This window comes from Bos javanicus, chromosome 17 (assembly GCF_032452875.1).
Source record: "Bos javanicus breed banteng chromosome 17, ARS-OSU_banteng_1.0, whole genome shotgun sequence".
NCBI lineage: Eukaryota > Metazoa > Chordata > Mammalia > Artiodactyla > Bovidae > Bos > Bos javanicus.
The window spans coordinates 56,481,903-56,502,508 of NC_083884.1; the positions used below are offsets into that span (position 1 = coordinate 56,481,903).

General features: G+C 46.9%; 1 protein-coding gene across 9 annotated transcripts in view; it reads right to left on the reverse strand.

Moving 5' to 3' along the window:
- Nucleotides 1–20,606, reverse strand: part of CCDC60 (coiled-coil domain containing 60) — a 176,796-nt gene that overhangs the window by 34,851 nt on the left and 121,339 nt on the right. For 5 of the 9 annotated variants that reach the window (XR_009730381.1, XR_009730379.1, XR_009730380.1 and 2 more), the window contains 2 exons: nucleotides 13,304–13,411; nucleotides 5,528–5,635 (listed from right to left, as the gene is read on the reverse strand). The exons of 1 other annotated variant lie outside the window; for it this stretch is intronic. Coding sequence is in view for 5 of the 8 variants with exons in the window: in XM_061384840.1 (XP_061240824.1) it covers nucleotides 5,528–5,635; nucleotides 13,304–13,411 (216 nt within the window). In the remaining 3 variants the exon portion in view is untranslated. Of the gene's footprint in view, nucleotides 1–5,527; nucleotides 5,636–13,303; nucleotides 13,608–20,606 lie in introns of all 9 variants that reach the window. 3 more of the 9 variants (XM_061384842.1, XM_061384843.1, XM_061384839.1) reach the window with 3 other exon arrangements.

A 20,606-nucleotide genomic window follows, 5' to 3' on the forward strand; every position in this document is an offset into this window, starting at 1 on the left:
ACTACATGCGCTTTTTTTGACACACATCTCAGTGTGGCATGGAGGAGGTGCTGGTGGTGGGTAGGAGGCACTCAGGCACATCCGTGGGGGAGAAGCCACTGTGATCTTCAGACCACAGTCTCTCCCTGCTAAAGCTTTCCGGGGGATTCTATCAGCTAGAAACCAAGGGAAGAGGTCGTTGAGCACTGTTGCATCTCTTCTAACTCTGGCTGCCACTTAAAGACATCTAACCACAGTGCAATCTGGGTAATTTTCTCAAATGCTTCACTCGCACTTTCTGAATCCGCATTTGCTTCTGAGGGTAGAGGGTCTGCTGGCAGGTTTAGGACATGTTCACGAGTCCACGACTGAGATGGAGGACGGAGGTACCTGCTGACTTTGTAGCAGGGAGAGGCCGGAGGTCAAAGCTCCCGTGTTTTCCCTGGCCAGGGTGCCTGCCCCAGCTCCGGAGTAATAGGCTCTCTGGCCACCCAGCCACATTCTCCCACTCTCGTAGAGATGTCTGCTTGAGTAAAGGAGTGGGAGGATCAGTGCAGGGGAAATCAGAGACTTCACTCAGACATCACCTTCTGTGTGAGTCCTCCCCTGACGACTCAACTTAAGTCACCCCACTCCCCTGTCACTATCACCTCACCCTGTCAATTTCTTCATGACGCCCACTGCTATCTCAAAGCGTCTTGATTATTATGTGTTTATTATCTGCTGCTCCGCACCACGTCCCTTGGAATAGAAGCTCCAGAGGGCAGGGACAGTGTTTGTTTTTCCCACGGGTATATCCCCAGAAGTGCCTAAAAAAAGTAGGTTTGAGGAAAATGAGGCTTTCCAGGGTGGGGGTGGTGGGGATGCATGATAAGGGGAAAACAACTTAGTTTAATAATTACTATTATGTGTGTTGTTCAGAACAATGCTGCATTTTTTTTTTTAAGTGACAATCTGGCAAACATTCAAGATCTTGAGAGAATTGGTTAAGTGTGTTGATAAACCCCAAAGTTATTAAAAGAAGATTTGACATGGAGAGATAATCCCCGTGTATTAAGGTAAACAACAAAAATTTAGTTGCAGAACAATAAATGTAGACTAGCTTTTTTTTTAAAAGGAAATTATATATTTACATGTCATATGATCTTAATAAGTTATGGTCCCTTTTTATATCCTGGCAAATAATACTTTGTAATGAGTTATCCTTTTTTATTTTTTTGATATCGGATTATTTCCTAAATTGAGTATTTTGGGGCTTTAGCTAGAAACAGAGGAAATAATCATTTAGTGGTTAAGTGCAGATGCTTTGCATCTGGGCTTTGTTGTTGTTCTTTAGTCACTCAGTCATGTCCAACTCTTTGCGACCCCACAGACAGCAGCACACCAGGCTTCCCTGTCCTTCACCACCTCCTGGAGCTTGCTCAAACTTATGTCCATTGAGTTGGTGATGCCATCTAACCATCTTGTCCTCTGTTGTCCCCTTCTCCTCCTGCCTTCAATCTTTCCAAGCATCAGGGTCTTTCCTAATGAGTCAGCTCTTCACATCAGGTGGCCTAAGTATTGGAGCTTCAGCATCAGTCCTCCTAATGTATATTCAGGATTGATTTCCTTTAGGATGGACTGGTTGGATCTCTTTGCAGTCCAAGGGACTCTTAAGAGTCTTCTCCACCACCACAGTTCAAAAGCATCAGTTCTTTGGCACTCAGCTTTCTTTATTGTCCAACTCTCACATCCATACATGATGACTGGAAAAACTATAGCTTTGACTAGATGGACCTTTGCAGTAGGCAAAGTAAAGTCTCTGCTTTTTAATATGCTGTCTAGGTTTGTTATAGCTTTTCTTCCAAGGAGCAAGTGTCTTTTAATTTCATGGTTGCACTCACCATCTGCAGTGATTTTGGAACTGAAGAAAACAAAGTCTGTCACGGTTTTCATTGTTTCCCCATCTATTTGCCATGAAGTGACGGGACCAGATACCATGATCTTAATTTTTTGAATGTTGAGTTTTAAGCCAGCTTTTTCACTCTCTTCTTTCACCTTTATCAAGAGACTCTTTATTTCCTCTTCACTTTCTGGGCTACCTGGGTTCAAATCCTGACTTTTACTAGCTGTGTAACTTATAGCAAGTTACTTAAATTCTCTTTGCTTCCGTTTCCTTATTTTTAAGTCAGAATGAGGCTCAAATGAGGTCACATCTCCTGACCAGTGCCTGACATAGAAAGCACTCACATGACAGGTAGTTTCCTTATAAAACAGTGGCTAGATTTAGGTACCTGTGTCATATTTGAAATGTCTTATATGTAGAAAGGCATCTATCTTTTTCTAAAGGAGGCAGTGGGTTCTTTGGGCCTAGAAGCCCAGCCCTTGAGTGTCTGGACTCTCTTAATGAAAGTCAAAATTATTTGGAGTTTCCAATTAAGAGTGGGTCCAGGGCTTCCCTGGTGGTCCAGTGGTGAAGAATCCGCCTTGCAAGGCAAGGAACATGGGTTTGATTCCTGGTCTGGGAAGATCCCACATGCCACGGAGCAGCTAAGCCCATGAGCCACAACTACTGAGCCCATGCTCTAGAGCCCTTGAGCCGCAACTACTGTAGCCTGTGTACCTAGAGCCTATATTTTACAAGAGAAGCCACTGCAGTGAGAGGCCCATGCACTGCAATGAAGAGTAGCCTCTGCTCACCACAACTGGAGAAAGCCTGCATGCAGCAACGAAGAGCCACTAAAGCCAAAAATGAAATGAGTAAATAAATCTTAAAAAAAAAAAAAAAAGAGTGGATCCAGGAATTCCTTGGTGGTATACTGGTCAGGATTCCAGGTTTTCACTGCTATAGCTGCACAATGCAGTCAAAAAAGGAAAAAGAAAAAAAAAAGAGTGGGTCCAGTGGTGTCTCCGGGACAGCTGAGGCAATAAGACATACTTGACTGTGCTGCCCACGTAGCTCCAGGGCAGAGCACCGATTACCTGACTCTGGAGGCTCAGGGCGATTGGAGCAGCTCCTTCCCTCTGCCTGAAAGCTAAATCGGTAACTTCTCGCTCCCCTCTTTGACCTGGGGTCTGCCCTGTTCTTTCCCACTGAGTAGGACTAAGAAGAGGTGTCACTAAGGCTTGAAGTGCTTGCTTACACCGGGTCTTGTCTGCTTCTCTGTAAAGGTCCACTTGTTTCTAGTCAGTCCTCGAAAGTGAGCCTCTAATAAGAATAAAACCAATATGAGTTCACAACCCTTTATTCAGTTCCAAAATCCAAAGGGTCTTGAAAACAAACAAAACAAAAACTCATAATTTACTTGGCAGCAAAACATGATCTGAACTGATGGAAGACTATTGATGACCTTTGCTTACCTCGAGTATCCATTTAGTGTAAACATTCATTTTTTTTCTGCAGAAATATGTTTGACAATAGGGTGCTGTCCTAGTTCCCTCTGGGAGTAAAATGCTCTATATGGTATATTGTCTCATATTTCCATTCTAAAATGCCAAAAAAGAAAAAACAAAAAAAACAAAAAAACCACAATTTTGAAATGCAGCTGGCCCCAAAGGTTTGAATAAAAATCTGTGGGCCTTCATGTATAAAACAAGTCTTACTTTCCCTAAACAGAAGCTTCCATCTCTCAGAGGAGGGTAATTAGCGCATTCATTATTGAAGGCTTTGTTTCTGCTCTGTTTGGACCTGATCATCTTGTCAATTGAAATAAACTCTTGCTAGAAGTAGAATTAATGAGGATACTAGAAAATGATAATGTGTTTCTATTGCCACATGATGAAATCGGGAAGATCTTTTTTTTTTTTTCCTTTCTAAATAAAGTGGAGACTCAGACACAACTCAGAAGGACATCCTAAAATCTGTCATCTCTCCACTTTCCCGACCATCCACCCATCTACCCAAACATGGGATCTTCCTGCGATGAACAAAGATCGTGTTTGCAGCACTCCTGCTGCCAGTTAGTAAAATTTTGCTGCCTGTAGAAAGCCCACTTTGAGGTACTGAATCACCCCACTTTCTTTCTATAAAATCAGGGGGGCAGGGACTAGACCTATAGCCATCATTACTTCTAATAGAAATGAAACCTCTGGGAACTACAGGTCCCAGAGGATGGATGTTTCCTTCTGGAAAATGCATGGTGGTGTCAGGACTCAGGGTTTATGTTTCAAGCACTTCAGTAACAGGAGATGCTTGCTGCTTGATAGTGGAAACTCAGAAAATCTCAGGCAGGAGAATTGAAGACTTGGTATTTTCCTCGTGGGGTCATTCCCTGGATTGCCCATCTTTGCAACCAGATTTGGGTTGAACTCATGTACCTTCTCCACCCCTCCCTCTCCATCTCTTTCTATGTTTTTCCATTCCCCCAGTGAACATAGCTCTCAGCCATTGGTAAAATTCTGCTCAGAGGTGTATTTCTTCCCTTGCCCTAAGTCTCAATGGTATTGACAGTCACATTCCTTACTGCTCTTTAAATCAGGATTTTGATCTTGAATAGCTATCATTTAATGAGCACTCACTGTGTCCCCAGACATCATGCTGAATGTTCTACATACTTTATCTTGCTTAATCCTTACAAGAACTCTTCTGGTTCTGTTCTTGCAGACAACTTGACTCTCCTAAAGAAACAACACCTTACACGCCTGCTTGTTCCTTGCTCTGCCTTGTATGTGCCACGCAATTCCTGCGACAGTGGCCTCAAGGCTGCTGAGGAGCCCTGCTCTCTGGTGGAGAAGCATCTAACACTTCTCATGGCTTAGATAACAGGTGCTGGAGCATCTGCCTGAGCAAAGCAGCTGCTCCTGGGACCTGAACACAGAATATTCCCTGGGTCCAAGTGGAGAAACAGTTTTCAATATATACGAAAAAAAAGAGAGAGAGAGAAGACAAAACCTTCAGAGAAAGGGGAAAAACATGGAGAATGGGAAGAGTAGATGGGAAGGGGACAGGAGGAAAATAGGAAGAGGATCAGATGCTGAACAGTGCGGGGAGACAGGATCCAGGAAGAGGGCCGGAGAGAACCTAGCTGTGCTGGGTTGGGCTGGGATGGCTGGCCAGCCAGTTTTTGTGGTGTGAATACTCTCGCCCTGGCTGACTGATTTTGAACTTTCCACATGTCACTGCACGTGGAACTGGGGAGAGATGCTGGGAGGGTGTCCACATGAGGGTTCTCACTGCTGCAGTTTGGACCCAACAGGATAGAACTCCTAAAGCAACCTACTACTGCTGCTGCTGCTAAGTCGCTTCAGTCGTGTCCGACTCTGTGCAACCCCATAGACGGCAGCCCACCAGGCTCTGCCGTCCCTGGGATTTCCAGGCAAGAACAGTGGAGTGGGTTGCCATTTCCTTCTCCAATGCATGAAAGTGAAAAGTGAAAGTGAAGTTGCTCAGTCACGTCCGACTCTTCACAACCCCATGGACTGCAGCCTACCAGGCTCCTCTGCCCATGGGATTTTCCAGGCAAGAGTACTGGAGTGGGGTACCACCCCCAAAAAAAAACAGGAGAAGGATGGGGGAACCCACAGGAGCTTCTGCCCTGCCAATCACCCAGGTAGAAGGGTTGAGACCTACTTGGGATTCCAGCAGGTGATCACAGGCTTCATGGTATAGTGGCTGTGGTCAATAGTCAGGGCCTCCAGGAGCCAGTGGAGGACGCAGAGCTGGCGGAAGATGGGCTCGCTGCAAAGACAGAGGGCAGGAGCCCAGGGGCATCCTGTTAGAGCAACATTCTTCACAACGGTGGCGACAGAGACAGGACTTGTGCTGGCTCCTGGCTGGAGAGCTGTTGCCAGGCTCTGGGTGTGTGGCACTATCTCCTGTGCACAGCAGTAAAGTTTTGCAATGGGCTCCTGAGCTATGTTTTATGCCCGTTTTTACAGGTGAGGGATCTGAGGCTCAGAGGTGGGGGGCTTGTGCAGGTCACTGGGCCAGGTGGCAGAACCATGATCAGACATGAGATGACCAGTTGCTGGGAGTCGGCATGCACAGCAGGAAGGGACAAAGGAGGGGCCCTAAAGGCAGAGGTCTTGACTCAGGCAAACAAGAGGACTGAAGGAAATGGACATCCAACTATTCATCCGATAAAAATACAATAAATATCCTAGCAGTGTCTGAAACGTCTGGCAACACAGGGAAACTAGTGTATTTATCGTACTTCTTCCCTTCCCCCTACTCCAGTTAACAACTGGACTCACTGCTTTAAATTTATAAATCCTTTGCCCCCAGATGTAGCTGGATGTTGAGGAAAACCACACTGAATACATTATTTGGAAGTGTAACCAAGACACTGTTTAAGAATAGGTCTACCCCATATTTTGTGACTGGGGGCAATTTGTATCACGATGAGCCGGACACTGAGAAGGACACTTGACACACAGGGTTTGTTGTTGCTGTTCAGCTGCTCAGTCGTGTCTGACTCTGCGACCCCATGGACTGCAGCACGCCAGGCTTCCCCGTCCTTCACTACCTCCCAGAGTCTGCTCAAATTCATGACCATTGGGTCGGTGATGCTACCTAACCATCTAACACGGTATTTAATTCTCCCTAAACCCTGCTGGGTATAAATCATATACGAATATTAGAGAACAGGAAACGGAGGCTTAGTGAGGGGCAATCAGTGTGCTCTGGGTCACACAGCTTGCTGCTGACAGAGATGGGATGAATATCCTATTTAACGCCACCAACAGCCCTATAAAAGGGCGCCTCTAGACCATCCTTTCTGCAGACAAGGGACTTGGAGAAGCAAAGTGAGCCACCCGAGGTCACACTAGGATTGGTGAGGGTTTGAACCTACATCTGTTTAATCCCAGAGACTGTTCTTTTGTGGACCTGAGCTCGGTTTAAGGTGCTGGTTTGGGCCCAGTGCAGTGGCCACCCTGAGCAAGGTTGGCACAGGGTTAATTCACTGCCTGCATTCTTCCTGGAAACGAGGGGGAATCCTAACTAGCCGCCCCTCCTTGCCTGGTTCCTCCTCTTACACTAATGCGCCAGATGCCTCCATTAGAACCTGTGTAAGTGCTCTTCTCTGAAACTGCTCCTGGCTTGATCGATGCTCCCCAGGGTTCCTGCCTCGTGCTCAGAGGGGCATGCAAGCATCCACCCTCCAGCTTCCAGGAAGGCCTGGCTCCCGAGGTGGAACCTCAGCCCTGGGGCTCAAGTGTGAGCTGGCCCAGGGGTATCCCAGAAAGTCATTCAGCTTGCAGGGGAGCTGCTTCCAGGCACCCCACTCACAGCCCCCAGGTTCTGGGGTGGACGTGTCCACAGGTATTAGGAAAACTAGAGTCAGCAGCGCTCTCTCTCTCTCTTTTTCTGCTAAGCCCCTTCCTTCCTTTGTTTCCCTTCTGCTTTAAAGAAACTGCAAGTCCACAGTCCTCCTCCCCTTTCTCTTCCTCCCTATACCATCTTGATCCCCAGGGTAAGTGCATGTTGGCAGCTCTGGGTGCCAACAGTAGCAGTGGCTGTGCCATGTGCCTGACCCTGTGCAGACACCCCCTTTTTGTTGCAGCACAGGGGGATAAGGAGCAGGTGAGCCTCTGATTCATTTCTGCGAAGGACAGGAACAGGCACAAAGCTGGCGCTTTCCTTTCCTTCCCTTGCTTAAAATCTTCAAACTCCCTAAACCATCTAAATGCATGATGTCCCCCTCCATTCACAAGCTGAAGTCCTAATCTCTAGCATCTTAGACTGTGACTGTACCTTTAAAGAGGTGATGAAGTTAAAATGAGGCTATTAAGGTGGGTCCTAATCCAATCTGACTGGTGTCCTTATGAGAAGAGGAGCTGTGACACACAAATACTAGAGCGCATGCTCACAGAGGAAAGACTATGTGAGGCCAAGGAGAAAGGACTCAGGAGAAACCAATATGTGGGCACCTTGGTCTTGAGCTTCCAGCCTCCAGAACTGTGAAAGAATACATTTCTGTTTGGGAATGTTTGGGCCACCTGGTCTGTGGTGTTTTGTTATGATGGCCCTGGCAAACCAACACCCCTTCACATGGGAGAGACTGTCCCCCTGCTCAGCCTCGAGTCTCCCTGCCCACACTGTGCTGCCATCTGCAGCCTGGTGCAGTTCTGCTCAGTAGCACAAGCTTGCCGTACTCTCTCTGCACTGTGTTGAAACCCTAGCTGTGCCATCTACTAGCTTTGTGGTCTTGGCCAAAGTACTTAATTTTCCTGAGTCTCAGTTTTCTCATCTGTATGATGGTGGTAATCATTCCAGTGAAGGTGAGGTGAGGCGTTCAGCACTGTTCTGTGCTCCTGATACACACTCCCTTTCCTCCTCCTCTGCCTCTCAGTGACTGGGTCTCAGCTCAGATGTCACCTCCAGCAGGAAGCCTTCCTTGATTTCTCTAGCCTCCTCTCTCTGAGGAGGTTCTGAAGCCTCCCTACCCTTCCAATGTGTCCCTTTGTCCGTACACATTGTGTCCCTGCTGCCTCATAACTGCCTGTTACTTGTCTCCCCAGCCCACAACCAGCGAGCTTCAGAGTACTGTCTACCACAGGCACAGAGTAGGCTCAATACTTTTCTGTTACTAAATGGGATATGGTGGGATTAAACTGGTTTGGATCTGACATTTTCTGGAGCTGAAAATCTGGGCACAATTCTTATGTGTACAACCACAGAGGTAGCAAAGGAGAGTGGCAACAACCGAAAAATGACAGTAATAGTAAACATGTCCCAAAGAGCACTTACTCTGTGCCAGACACTGTTTTAACTGCTCTACATCCACTAATTAAAGTCATTCTTGTAACAACACTTTGAGGAAGGTACTATCAGTATCCCCATTTTTCAGAAGAAGAAACTGAGGTCATGGAAATTACCCAAGGTCAAAAAGGCAGCAAATGGCAAAGCTGGAACCTGAGCCCCGATAGCTTGGTTACTGAATCTGTGTTCTAACCATCAACACAAATTTGATGTCTCTTGTTACAGGACAGAGCCCTCCCTCCCTTTTCAGCAGAACAGGATTTCACCCAAAGGGTCTGGACCTTTTTTTCCATTTATAAAAAGTGCCTTAAAAAATGTGTGCACAAATGTTTACAGCAGTTTTGTTCATAATTGCTCAAAATTGGAAGTAACCTTTAGAGACATATGGATAAATAAACTGTGGTACATCCAGACAATGGACTGTTATTCAGTGTTAAAAAGAAATGGGCTATTAAGCCATGAAAAGCCAAGGAGAAATCTCAAAAGCGTATCACTAAGTGAAAGAAGCCAATCTGAAAAGGCTACACACTGCATGCTTCCAACAACATGACGTTCTGGAGAGCACAAAACTACGGGCAAAGAGGTCAGAGGTTGCCAGGGGTTGGGGGTGGGAGAGGGAAGGACAGGCAGAGTAAACAGAGGATTTTTAGGGCAGCGAAAATACTCTGAATAATACATGAATGGATGGATACATGTCGTTATACATTTGTCTAAACCCACAGAATATATACCACCAAGAGCAAACCCTAATGTAAACCAGGGGCTGTGGGTGATTGTGAGGCGTCACTGTCGGTTCATCAGTTCTATCAAACAGCCCACTCTGGCGGGGGATGGACACACTGGGGAGGCCGGGCAGAGGGAGCAGGTAAGTGGGAAATCTCTACTTTCCACTCAATTTTACTCTAAACTGGAAACTGCTCTAAAAAAAATCAGGTCTTACTGAAAAAATGAAGTGTCTCAAACCCAATGATCTCTCATCTCACATGCAGCAAAACAAAGAGACAGAAAGAAAGAGTCCCCAGAAACATGCTCGATAGAAACTGTTCCTTTTTTATAGTGATTGCCTGTCAGGTCAAAGCACAATATCTTGAATGTTATCAAATTTAAAAAGAAAGCATTTATTTTCTTAAATGTGGGGCATAATAGATGGAAACGCTAACCAGGGTGCACAAAGCCTGCTTCTAAAATCCTAGTGGTCAGAACTCTGGGAGAGCTCCCAGGGGTCTGTGTACCTGAATAAGCAGCCCACTCTATTGAAACGGCCACACCAACCAGAATACAGTGGGCATCTACATCCCTGAGAAGAAAGCTATGTTTTGTCCTTTTACTAAGAGAAATCAGAAAATGCATATAAGGCACCCCATGCTGACTGTCGAGGGCAAACCAGGAGAGTGGCTGCAGGCACAGTTGCTTAGGAAGGGTTGTAAGGACAGTCCAGTCAGCTCTGAGAGGAAAGGACGGGCTCTCCTCTTTCCTGCAGACAGCATCTCATCTCTCTCTCCCTCTCTTTTTTTTTTTTTTTAAGATAAAGTATCCAGTCTTCCTTGGCATCATTGAACTGATCCCCATATAGTCATTTTAGAATTTTCAGCCGGTTCTGGGATCACTCCTATTGGGATTGAAATCCACCTCGGCTGCTGTGAAGACTTGGAATTTGAGAACTGACCCAGCAGGCTCTGCCCAATGCTTTGTGGTACAATGATGATAAAATTGCCTGGATTCTCCACCCCTCTCTGCATCCATGTACTTTACAGTGTGATCTGGTATCTCTCACATCAGGAGGTAGAATCTTCATTTTCCTCGATCCCTTGTATCTGGGTGTGCCTGATGTCTTGTTTGGCCAGTCGGACACAGTGGAAAGGTCCTTGGGTCCATTCTGAGCCTAAGCCTTAACAGGCTTTGAGTGCTCAGGCTCTCGTCCTTGGAGCCCTTCCTGAGAGCCATGGAACAAGTCCAGCTAGCATGCTGCATGATGACAGTGATGGTCCCTCCTGTCACCCTAGCCACCAACCAACCAACAGACCTGGGTGTGAGGCTGCCCTGGATGGGCCTGCTGCCAGTTTCCCACACACATGCAAGCCCAGCCTGGACCAGCGGAACTGATCCGGACAAGCAGACCCACTCAGCTGACCTGCAGACTTTGAACAATAAACAGTTGCTCTTTCAAGCTACTCTACTTTGAGATGCTCTGTCATACAGCAACATATTACTGTTACAGTCTTCAAATGCAGCCAGAGCCTTTTAATAGCCACGGAAGAGAAGGGTCAGCCTTCAGTCTACTGCAGGAGTGTGTGCCTGTGTTTGCAAATAAAACTTTATTGGAACACAGCCACATCATTCCTTCACTGTAACTTTCACGCTGCAACGACAAAGTACAGCCGACCCTCTGCATCTGTGGATACAGAGGGCTGACTATACTACTCCCATTTATATTCATAAAAGACATGAGCATCACAGATTTTGGTATCTGCAGAAGGTCCTGGAACCAATCCCCCACAGATACCTGTCTGCAGGTGCCAGAGAAATCATCTGGTCTGCAGAGCCTGAAATATTTACTGCCTGTCCCTTTTCCCTCTAGGAAAGAGGTTGCTGATCCCTGTTCTAGGCCATAACAAATAACAGCCACCACTGTGATCGTCACCACTACCATCCTCATCGTCCCACAAACTTGACACAAAGGTCTGATTTTAAAGTCAGGAGAATTTTGTGAGAATGTTGTGAGAATTTTGGCAGGTTCTGCCTTCTCTCTGGGCTTCAGTTTCCCCATCTAACACTGAAGGAAGATGAGCAAAAAAGTCCAGTCACTTCTGCAACTGATGTAAACCTCTATTTGCTCAGATCAAAGGAAATGGATTTTGGGACCCAGGAATATGTGTTTTTCCAGGCATTTCCTTACCTTGCCATTCCCCTCACCCAAGTCCTGATCCCCAAATGATTCAGATCCAAGTAAAAGCCTAAGAACCATTGATTTACACCATTTGGGTTCAGAAGCCTTGTCCATGGAGAGACATATGGAAGTATAAGTGTTTCCAAGGGTCATTATGAGAAACTGCAAAACTTACTTTTGTAAAGAGATGTTTTAAGAACATCCAATTGAGGCAGCCAGTTGGAATGTCCCTAAATGAATAAGTCTGTGATGAAACCAGTCATAATATCCATCAAAGGGAGATAGGAGAAAAGTGGGGAGTGGGGCTCATGAAAAGTGGAAATACTAGTAAGGGAGAGGAATGTGTCCAAATACATGGTGTTGATGGTGATAACGATGGTGATGAAGAGGATGGTGATACGGTCAATGGTGCTGGTGATGATGATGGTGATGATGTTGTCAGCAGTGTTGGTAATGGTGGCATTATCCACCCACAAATACGTGCTCTTGTTAATGACTTGCCACATTGTCTAGGATTTCAGTCCATTACTTTACTCTATAAGTACATGACACCTGGTAGTCCAAATACATCATGAGCTCCTCAGAGGTAAAACCTTGGGATATACCTTCTGTGTAGTGTGTGGTGGTGAGAGATGGTGGTGAGAGATCAGGCTCTGAAGTTAGACACACTTGGCTTAACACCCCAGTGCAGTGACATGCTGAACTCTGTGACCTTGAGCAGGCTACTATACCTCTCTGAGCTTCTGTTCTCTCATCTGCAGAGACAGGCTAATAAGATACCTGTACAAAAGCGCTGCTGCGAGGACTGAGTGGAACAGGGCCCACCAGAGCAGTCGGTAGAGTCATTTTTACTGTGCATGCCTTTGGGACCTAACAAGTATTTGACAAATGAGCAGAAAGAGAAGTCTAGAATCCACTGCCCCATGCCCATTGCCCTAAAGCTGTGGTTCTTACAGGAGGGGCTGGGGGTGCCTGTGTGTGATTGTGCCCCCAGGGGGATTTGGCAATGCCTGGGGACATTCTGGTTGTCAGAGCTGGGGAGGGGGTTGGCTACTAGCATCTGGTGGGTGGGGGCCATGGACGCTGCCCAGTATCCTACATCCTACAGCGCACAGGACAGTCTTTCTCAACGAAGAATTATTTGTCCTTGAATGTCAATAGTGCTGAGGTTGAGCAGTCTTGCCTTAAACTCTGTCCCTGAAATCTCCCAGTTGAAAAGGGCTAACTAGTGAGAAAGGAAAAGCTGGGCTGAGAATTCTCTGGAATAAATAGGAGGGAGTGCGATGTCAAGGTTTTGAAAAGCCTGAGTATTCCCTGGAGGGTTGCTGAGCCCCTGTTACACTATGCAATGATCAGTTTGTACCTGGGGTTGGCTCAGACGGCAGTGGGGACTTTTCTGGGAAATAACTACCTGAGTCTTGGGGAAAACGTGTCCCTAGAGGCTCAGGTGAGACATCCGCCAGGCGTGCGTTGCAGATAGATTTTATCAGGCTTTGCAAACTATTTGACATTAGAGCGTCTGGCTTGGTAAGGAATGGAATGACTCGGTCCCAGCTGGATTGCCATTTAGCTCTGAGACACCATGTCTGCTTTCTGTTATTTTTATATGCCACATAGTGTTGCTGGCCCCAGGCTCCCTGTCCCTTTCAAGAGGACAAAGGAATAGCTCCCAATGACTGTTAGCTGGTTGAGTCATTTGACCTTGGCTGCGAATGATAAAACAGTGAAGCAAACAAGCCCGAAGTGGGACTACTTACATGTGGGCCTCGGGCAGCGAGGGCGAAATGATGCAGCTGTGCATGGGGGTGAATGGTCGCAGGATGACTTCAGCCACTGCCTTCTTTGTCTTCTCATCCCCGTATGTGCTGAAGCAGAAGCAGAAGCAGAGCGAACGACAAGGAGCAGTTTTAATTGCCCACATCTTTTGCGAGGGGTTATTTGGCAAATATCACTAGGCACCGACTATGGACCAGCCAGTAATTTCAGCTGGAAAGGTGAAGGTCCCAGATGCAGCCAGTAATCAGAGCATGTAAGACCCCCTTCTCTCATGGAGCATCTATTCTTGTGAACGAGCAGAGAGAACACATAAGATTAGTCAGGCAGCTGTGTGGTACACTGATACCCTAGATGAGGGGTTGGATATGTTTTCCTATCCCACTAGACAAACAGTTATGCTATTGTGGGGCATTCAGTCCACATGTTGACTACTTAGTAGCATGAAAGCCATTGATGATGTAAACAGTAAGTTAATGGCAGGGTTTAAATAAAACTTTATTTACCAAACCAGCTTGGGGGCTCAGGGGCTGGAGTTTGCTGACCTGTTCCCCACCCCCTCACTCCCACTAGTAAGTGATACGTGCTATGGGGAGAATAAAAGAGCAGGGAGTTCAGTAGGGCTGGGAGAGCTAGGGGCTGCAATCTTAAACCGAATGATTGGGGCAGGCATGACTGAGAAGGTGACATTTGATAAGAATTTGCAGTGGAAGAGAGTGAGCCATTCATCCATCTGGGGGCAGAGCCTTCTAGACAGAGGCAGTGACAGGTGCAAATGTCCTGAGGCAGGAGTATGTTTTAGACACAGCAAGGAGGCACATGTGGCTGGAGTGGAGTGAGCAACAGAAAGAGGAGAGAGGCAGGGATGCAGAGAGAACAGGGGCTTTGCAGACCAGTGTGAGGACCCTGACCTTTTCTGTGAATGACAGTAAAGGATTCTGAACTGAAACAAGACATGATGTGACCTCTTAGAAAGGAGCCCTCTGGCTGCTGTTTTGAGAATGGCCGATGGCAGGGGAAGAGGGCCAGGAGACAGATGAGAAGTGCTGCGATACTTTCAGCTGGAGACAGCATGGTGGCTCATGCCGGGGTCTGAGCAATGGGGATGGTGAGAAGTTGAAACGACAGGATGGACACAGGGAAGGAGCTGCCTGCAGTCAGTGGTTCTCGGTTGCGGTCCTCTCCTTAAAGGGACTTCTCCCAACCCTCCAGACTGCTGACTCACCAGCTGGATGAATCCGCCGTGAGATGCGGGGATCTCGAACTTCAGAAGTGGGCACAAGTGTGCCCCCAAAGATCAGCCACGACCAGGCACACCTCTTCCAAAGCCCATTCCCTGCCCTACAGGGAACACAGGGGCTTCCTCTGAAGCCAAAACCATCACAGGAAAGGAGGGAACATGATGCTTACAGAGACGTGAATCAGCCCAGACACTTGTCTGAAAAAGACTGCTTCAAAAAGTGAAAAATATCAAGCTACATTTAATAACATAGGTAAGTTTTTGTTTTTTCAGCACCATATGGAGCAAGTCATTTCAGTCAGAGAAAACAATCTTTTTTTACCCTTAATTTTGGCATGCCTGAGTCATAGGGCAAATATTTTTTGCCCATGACCAAACCGAGCCCACAGACACACCTTAATAAGCCTACTGTGTGCATAATGGAATCAGTTGTCTATATTGTAAAACTGGGAGATGTCACACAAAGATGGAGACTGTAAAGTTCTTGCCACTCTGGGTAAGAGGTGGGTGGGGTCCAAGATCAAGACCATTGCCCATCTGCGCAGGAGGTGGGTGCCCCTTGGGTTGCTCAAGACTTAAGAGCCCCTGGCATATCACTCCCAGCCTGCCCTGCATATTCAGGCTACTTGCGTGTTCCTTTAAAGCCTTGTAGTTTCTCAGCCTGAGCACTTAAACATTGACTGAATCATTGACAGGTTCCCTGATTCATTCATGTCTATCCACAGTGATCAAACATCTCTGTGCTGGGGGCTGTGGGTGCAGTGATGCAGGAGACAGAAGCAGCCCTGCCCTCTGAAGCTTAGAGCCTCGTGGGGGAGATGGGCTTCACACAAACACGGTTGAGACAAGACTCAGTGGGAGCGTGAATGGTGCTCGGACAGCCCCAAACAGAGAATTTGGCTGGGATTGAGTCTGGGAATACTATCCGGAGGGAGCTGTATCAATTTAGAAATATATGCCCCAAGTCTCTTTCAGTGGGAGGGTGGCTTTATAATATACAGTCCCATTTCTCTGAAATCTTGCCTCTGTGAATGGCTGGGCCGATAGGACATGTCAGAAGCAGCATGATGCCCATTTCTGGGCCCGGGCTCCAGGAACTGGCAGCTTTTCTGTTCTATGTCTTGGGAGGCTCACTCTTAATTCCTAGCCACCAGCATGCTGGCGGGGTGTCGGGGGTTGAGGGGAGGCGGGAAGGCTGTGAAGAGCCTCCTGGTAGCAGAGAACCAAGGCTGCTGGGCTCAGTCCTGGCCAAGCTCAGAGTGACAGAAGCCCCAAGGTGCCACTCATATGGATGAGCCCTCTTGGAAACAGACACTCACTCTGAGCCACCCCAGCTGGTTCTGTAGATGATCCTTCGCCCTGAACCCCACTCAAATGGCAGATGTGTGAGTGAAATAGATGTTTGCTGTCTGGAGTTAATGGGTTTTGGAGTGGTTGCTCACAGCAACAGTAACTGGAACAAAAGTAAATATTGAGCTGAGATCTGCAGGTTGAATGGGAATTAAGTAGGCAGAGGGCGGGGCGAGAGGCCCTGTAGAAGAGGGAAGGTGGGGAAAAGTGTGGCTGGAGGGGAAGCCAAGGGCCAGGCTGTCCAGAGCCTCGCAACCCCAGCTCAGACTTTTCCAGTCCTCATCTTATAAAGAGTGGTGGCCGTTGAGGATTTTAAACTGGCAGCAGTTTACGTTTGGAAAGAAAACTCTGGCTTAGCATGGGGAAAGGAGACGGAGGGAGGCAGAAGAGGTGAAGTGGGGGCACCCACTAGGAATTTACCTTCCTCCTGGGACTTTGAGGACAATCCTGGGGTCATAGAGTTAACTAAAGAGTCGGACCAGAATAAGGGGACTTTCCCAGTATGCAGGGGGCAGGAGTTCAGTCCCTTAGCAGGGAACTAAGATCTCGCAAGCCGCAAGGCACACCAAAAAAATAAATAGGAACAGAATCTAGGTCCTCACATTTCCGTTTCCATAGGCTCTTAATTCAGCCCTAGAGATGAGGAAACCACAAGCCAATACATTGGTGCTTGCAGTCTTACTGGCTCCACGGAGTCCCCTAGTAGTTTGGAATATGTGGAAATTAACCTAGCTTTTACACTCCTTAATTTCTTGTTTTATGTTTCCTCTCAACTGCAATAATAAGACAAATTCTACTCGTTGTTTTTTTCACCTTTTTCAGCTGAATTTGCAGCTGTGAAATGAGGTCACTGAACACAGTGACAAAGACTGCGTGCAGGCAGGAATCTTTGGGGACATGTTTGATTTTCTTTCTTCCCTACACAGTTTGTCAGACTTAAAACTTTGGTCTGAAAGAACTTACCCTATGGTCTTAGATCTGGGTCGGGGGTGATGGGGAGAGGGGGGGATAATTCCTTTTAATCCCTTTTACTTTTATAATACACAGGATCAAATACTGTGTTAAAAAAGCAGTTCTAAATGAACACTTGTATTTTTGATAATTCTGTGATTGGAAGTATATTTATAGAACATAGCTCTTAGATGTGAGATACTTTCTAGCCTGCCTGGAAATTGAGATTTTTAGCCATAGATCTGAGGGTTGTAGGTAATTGAGGCCCAGAGAGATCAAATTCATTTCACTGTGTAATAACAGCTAGCAATTACTAGGCATGTCTCATATGCCAGGCTCTATGTTAAGCATTATTTTATTTAATCCTCACAACAAATTTGAGAGCTTGGTGAGGTTAATAAGGGTATAGAGAGAGGAGGCTCAGAGTGGCACAGTGACTTGCCCAAAGTTAAACAGCTGTTATGTGCAAAGTTGGGACTTGAACCTCAGTCCTGTGCTCTTACCCACTACTTCATGCTGGTATGGATCATCTCCCAGTGCTATTTTATAACACCTGCCTCCCCACCTGCATCTGATGGCTATGTGCAATAATAGCCTCCAGTTTTACTTTAATAACCAGTACTGCACAGCTTATAGAATCCACTGGGTAAGACATAACCAGACCAATGTCTATGAGAAGCATGATCTCATGCATATTTAAACTTATTAAACTTTAAATAAACCACGTCATGCACACTGAAACATGGATTGGAGAGGGAAGGATTGTGTTCTGCAACCATGGATTAATGACCATGTGCAAACGTTATAACTGAACTATTGAAATGGTCATAGAAGGGTCCTTAACAGAGGCCACCTTCCCCAGTGCCTGTCCGCGTGCCTGTTAATCTGAGAAAAAACCTCTCCCAAAAAAGAGCCATGAGTTCATGCCTTCTCTTTATTCTAGAGAAAGGCTGCCAGCTGGCTAGTGTCACTGGAAATACCAGGCTCAAAGAGTGTCACTGGGCTCTTAGGTGACACTATGGGCAAGATTTGCTCCGAGCTCTTGGGACCTTTACAGAAAGGGTGAGACTCCCTCAGTTCATTGAGTGGCTTTGTCTATCCTGTGTCCCTTCAAGGTCCTATGAGGACACTTCATTAGGGTCCACTGAGTGGCTGGATGGTGGTGGCTCAGGCCATGGATTTCTTGCTTTTCTTTTTTCACTCTGAAAATCACATTTCTGATTTTTGGCAAAAGATAAACACCATCACAGCTTCCTCCTCCAGCCCTGGCCTTTCTAAGCAGGCATGCTGGCTGCAGGATTTCTGGTGGACTGAAACAGCAGGGTATAACCACACTTCTTTTGTGTAAGCCAACAAACTCCCACTGAGTACTGAAGGTCCTGCTCAAAAGCCACATTTTGGGGAATTCTTTCCAGATTTCCTTTCTACCTCCAAAATTGAAGGGGCTGGACACTGTGAAATAATAGAAATATCTGTATGTATATCTATATATCAGTCTCTGCCCCCAGTTCCTGGCACAGAGCTCCTAAAACTCTTGGAATTTCCTAAGTGATACAAGAGCACCGGGAACAGCTCTTGTTCTAATATTTGGTGTTATACCCTGGATCGTGACACAGAGTTCCCAAATCTCTTGGGATTTCCTGGGTGACCAGGGTGTCTTTTTATTCAAATGTGGCAACTCGGAGTGGGCTCCTGGATAGCTTCAGGATAGGGACTGGTTACCAGAAAGACTGAGCCATTAGAAGCTGGGAATTCTCTGGGAAGGGGAGAGGGGCTAGACGTTGAATTAACGACAGTTCATGCCTATGTGATGAAGCCTCCATAAAAATCCCAGAAGTAAGGGGTTTGGAGAGCTTCTGGGTTGGTAACCACATCCAACCAACAGGAGGATGGCAAACCCTCCAACTCCATGGGGACAGAAGCTCCTGTGCTTGGGACCCTCCCAGATCTCACCCGATGTACTTTATCTGGGTGCTCATCTGTACTCTTTATTATATAATAAATGGGCCTGGCATGCTGCAGTTCATGGGGTCGCATAGAGTCAGACAAGACTGAGCGACTGAACTGAACTGAACTGAAATAGGAAAATGTAAGTCGGTGTATCCCTGAGTTCTGTGAGCCACTCTAGAAAATGATCAGACTCAAAGAGGAGGTCATGAGAACCCTGATTTATAGCTGGCTGGTCAGGTGATAACCTGGGGCTAGTGACTGGTATCTGATGTGGGGGGTCACCTTGTGGGAGTGAACCCTTAACCTGTGGGCTCTGATGTGGGAAGCATCAGAACTGAACAGGATGGCGGGATACCCCACTGGTGTCACAGACATTTGCTTGGTGTGGGGGAAAAGCCCACACATCTGTGTCAGAAGTGTGAGTGTGATCACGGCATGAGAGCCAAGGAGAAGCACATGGGAGGCGTGTTCTCCTCTCCCCCAGGCATACTTCAGGGAGCCTTGGGTGCACCCCGTGGCGCTGTGCTGCAGCATCATGTGTGGTGGGGGCTGTTCCTCCACCCTTTTCACATCTTTGTGCCATCAGAAGGCCTGCATACAGTAGGTCTTCAATACCTAAACGGTTGGCTGTACAATGAGACTGGGACAGGGTCGAGACTGTCCCCCTTTCTCACCCCTACACTTACTGGGGAGCCAAGATAAAGGTCTAAGACTACAATGCACTAAGGGGCCATGAATATTTTACTGAAGATCTTGTGGGGAAACCAAGAAATAGATTTACATTTCTCACGCATGCGTGCTTAAGTCATTTCAGTCGTGTCCAGCTCTTTGTGATCCTATGGGCTGTGGCCCACTGGGCTCCTCTATCTATGGGATTCTCCAGGCAAGAATATTGGAGTGAGTTGTCATGCTCTCCTCCAGGGTATCTTCCTGACCCAGGGATTGAACCCATATCTCCTCAATCTCCTGCATTGCAGGTGGATTCTTTACCACTGAGCCACCAGGGAAGGCCTTACATGTCATACTCTGAGGCAAAACCTTATAAAAACCCTCATTAGATATCTCTGTTCTCACCCTGTGATGGCTGCCCTTTCACTCTTCTCTCTTCCCAAGGGTCCCTTCTCCTCACACCCTTGGCCTGTCTGCTGAATGTCCCCATTCTATCTATCCGGGAAGCCTTTGTGCTCTTCCTCTGTATCTGTGTGTTCATCTGAATACCCTTTGCTCGCCAAAGGCAGCTTCTCCTTGGGATGCTCACTCCCTGGAAGGTATGGGGGCGGGGGCTGTAAGTCACAGATATTTTCTCTCCTCTTAAATAAATGCACAAATGGTGGGCTAGTTTATTTAGACCAACCCTTTGCTTATAAATAACCAAAACTGTTGGACAAAATATTCTTTTTAATGAAGTGTCAAAGAGCTGACAGCAAAGTGGGAATCTCTTAGCCAAAACTGGAGTGAGACTGGAGACCACTAGAAAGGTGAGGCAGCCTGAGTGCTGCTTTGGTCCTAAGGATGTTCGTCAAGCTATGAAAGGTTAACTTTCCTTCTGACAGTTTCACAAGGCAAGGGGGATGGAAAACAAAAGTCTGTACAAATAAGGAATCAAAGAGGAGGGAGACCTTCCTTACAATAAGTGTGGTTCCCAAGGGCCACACTTTCAGGGGGAAGATGACTGGAACTATACCAGCCCCTCGTGGTCCACACTCAGGGTTCCCAACAGTCACAGGGAACCTCAAGCTTTAAGAGGACTGGCAACCACTAGTGTCCGGCCTGACCCCCACCCCGGCTCCAGGGCC